Genomic DNA, 3,431 nt, shown 5'->3' on the forward strand with positions numbered 1-3,431 from the left:
TAACATTTTGCCCATAACACATATTTATCGTCGAAAAGTTAACAAGTGTGAATCGATACAATCTTTTTATTGCAGATATTTTCGTATATGAATAAAGCTGGCCAGTGTGGCGCCCCCTTATAGGCAGGGCGCCTATCGAGCCCTGGATGGATAGGACCGACATGGTTGCTCATATATTATTTCACATCAAGATTTTAGCATATCTCACATTTGTCATAAATGAAAATTTTCCAAATAAAATAATAAATGACTATTCCCGTTTGACCTACATTCTCTTTTTTATTTTTTTATTTCTCTTATTTTCAATCACATAATCTTTCATAAAATAATATTATATGTAAATAAAAAAAAATTCACTTTTTTTTAACCATGCATTTTTTTAAACAAAAATTTGGAAAGAATGCAACCGAACGGGGCTATTTCGTTCCCCATTCTCTTCTCCTCCATCCCCCATCCAATAGGTTGCACTCTCATATGATACACGACTCGAATGTTGAAGTTTGTCGCAAAGGCAAGAGGAGGAGGAGGAGGAGTTGCAGCCAGGACCTCGCTGTACCTGATCGCCTCCACCGGTTTCGCCTCGCTCACTTACCAAACTCTCAACACTGAAAACTCCCACTATATTCACACACCAAATTTCCCGTTCAATTTCTTAAACGGCGTCGTTCGGTCTTCTCGCGCCCTCTTCACTGTACTTATCTGCTTTCTGTGTTAATTTTCCCATTTAATTTACTATTTTATTCTGCATTTTGGGCAGATATTAAGATCCTATGCATTTTGCAGATTACTTCGTGTGTTGTTGATTACAAGTATTCGTTACACGGGCTATCGGTGGATTCCAATGAATATGGGCTTGTATTGTCCGAGGTTTGGCAATTAGTTTTACATGATGTTATACCTCATTCTTAATAATAAACTTTATATTTTCTATTTGATTTAACTTAGTAATAGAGATACAAGAATAAGTGGAAGTATACTTACAAGGCAAAACTGCAAAAGTGGGCTCCTCTATATCATCCAAGTTCTAAATTTTCTAATCTATGTTCCGAGATGATGAATAGGTGTAACAACTACTGGACTTGCATGAATTGCTGATGAAATTATTGTGGTCATATAAATTGCTGTAAAGGTACAAACTTATATTTTCTATATTTATGTTATAACTCAGACAGCAGTAACTAGAATGGTTCACACATAGTTCAAACAAAGAAATGGCTATTCTTGAGAATGCTGTTGTTGACTTCGCTAATTAACATATTGAGGAGACATGATTAACTTTCACTAAAGTTTATCCAGAAGTGATTTAATGTGGAAGTTTTCGTCAGAGGATTAGATGAGGAAGTACAGTGTCCCTTTGTTTAGAATTTGATGCTTTGTAACTTTCCAGATCCATCTACGCTCAGCAAAGAGGATATTAAAATTGTGCCATGCCAACAAAGGTTTCTATGTCAAAGCTGGACAGTTTGCTGCAGCCATGCGGCAAGTTCCGAAAGAGTACTCGTCTACCATGTCATCTTTACAGGATCAGGTTCTTAGCTTTGTTTTATGGGAGTTGTGTTTTATTTGAGCAAATTCATGTGGCATGGTATTGGTTTTCATTGGTTACAAGCCATATGCTGTTTCATGCTTGGTGATGCTTTAGGCAGTTCCTTGTGATTTCAAAGCCATCAAGGATGTTATATTCAGAAGTTTGGGGAAGGATTTATTAGAGATGTAAGTTGTAACATGCAAATTTAAAAATATTATAAATTTATTTTTTGTTAAGTTCTATTACTGCCTCGTCTTATCAACCATATCCAAACTCTGGTTTCTTATTCATGGTAGCAGACACATATAGCACTCATTGCATTCGGTTTAGCTGGATCACTCCTGATTAGCTTATGAATGGAATTCATTAAGCTTGTTTTTAGCCCTTAATTATCTTATCTTATGACCTATTTCCCAGTGTATCTGATGAATTATGAACTGTTCCTATATCATAATTAGATCTATGTCATTTGGTTTTTCGGTTTCTGAACCCCATTTGTCAATATGCAATGATCTTGGAAATTCTTGCAAGTGTAAAAAGTGTTGGCTTATTTGAAAGTCTTCACGGTTGAGTTCCTTAAAATTTTTATGTTACTATGCATTGGAAATATTCTCATTGTGCAATATTTGTTGTATAAGATTTACTTCATATGCTGCATCGAGCAGTAACTTAGCTGTTAGATAGTGAACCCACAGGGAAAAGATAGATATGCCCCTTCACCCAGAAATAGATATGATGGAGCTTGCATCGGTCAAGGACCTCATAATCTGTAGTTCAATGCAGGATTCAACCTCAAATTATCTACAAATGAAAACAAGATTAGTGTCTTAAAAGGTAAAAGCATGAGGGGCCTCTTCCCTCTTGTTGGACATAGTTGGAGACTTATTCACTTCAATTTCTGACAATTTTGGATAGAATAATATTGAAAATAATAAGATAATTATAAAACCGAGAAGTTGCTGAAAATGTTTAGGAAATTTGAGAATAGATCTAGACCAAAAGAGTCACTGGTCACCTAACAAAAATGAAGCAAGGCGACCTACTTTCAAAGGTGTTTGGGTCGTTACACTAACTTATTTTATTCATCTTTTCATCTCTCTCTCTGAATGTCACTCCTCTGTTGGCCCTTCAGGGCATCAACTTCTAATCTGTAGCTTTGTAAGTTTCTCTTCTTGCCTGTTGACTTGTAATGCACTGACACGGATATGTGCTTGTCGGATATGTTGATGCACAAATTTTCAAAAAAGTACTGATACGACATGTCGTCGACTCTTTGATTAAATTCTTTATTTATATAGCCCCTGTTTGTTTCCCATTTTTTCCCCATTGAAATGAAAAATATGACAATTATCTATCACATCAAGTTACCAAATTTGAATTTTATCTCTTATGTGGAGTCCATTAAGACTATATTTTTTATTCTCATTTTTATAAAAATGGGAAACAAACGTCCCAATAATATAAATTTAGTTTTATAGTTGTTATTAATTTTTCATATTGAAATCTTTTAAATGTGAGTATCTATTTATTATTTACTAATAACTTTGAATTAAAAATGTTTAATATTTTTAATTAAAAAAATGTTTATGGTAGAGTATTTGAGGAGTCTTGGTATCAACGTGTCGAAATTTGGATATGGACATGCTATCCCGGCCGGTTGAAGTGTTTGTGCTACAGAGTAACGGAGCTGTTGACAGCTAGACTCTACAGCCATTGAAAGCAATGACAGTGATGATCACAAAATCAGGTCAAAAACTTGATTGGGAGAATGCTCAGCTAATTAATGTTGACTTCAACGCAAACTGATTGGGGAAAAAAAAACGAAGGAAAGGATTATGTGGAAGTTTACCCAGAAGTTTGGGACATCAGAAAGTTGTGTGTGTCAGTTGCATCCCAATGTTAA

The 3,431-nt window shown here is 35.0% G+C and overlaps 1 protein-coding gene across 1 annotated transcript in view; it reads left to right on the forward strand.

The window, feature by feature from the left end:
- The first annotated feature begins 413 nt into the window (after positions 1–413).
- The window catches only part of LOC111375277 (uncharacterized aarF domain-containing protein kinase 1), a 13,302-nt gene continuing 10,284 nt past the window's right edge, over positions 414–3,431 (forward strand). The window contains exons 1-4 of the mRNA XM_022998080.1: positions 414–691; positions 784–867; positions 1,388–1,528; positions 1,643–1,713. Of these exons, the coding sequence (XP_022853848.1) occupies positions 491–691; positions 784–867; positions 1,388–1,528; positions 1,643–1,713 (497 nt within the window). The 5' untranslated portion in view covers positions 414–490. The remainder of the gene's footprint in view (positions 692–783; positions 868–1,387; positions 1,529–1,642; positions 1,714–3,431) is intronic.

The sequence above is a fragment of the Olea europaea genome, unplaced genomic scaffold, assembly GCF_002742605.1.
Source record: "Olea europaea var. sylvestris unplaced genomic scaffold, O_europaea_v1 scaffold1354, whole genome shotgun sequence".
Lineage (NCBI taxonomy): Eukaryota > Viridiplantae > Streptophyta > Magnoliopsida > Lamiales > Oleaceae > Olea > Olea europaea.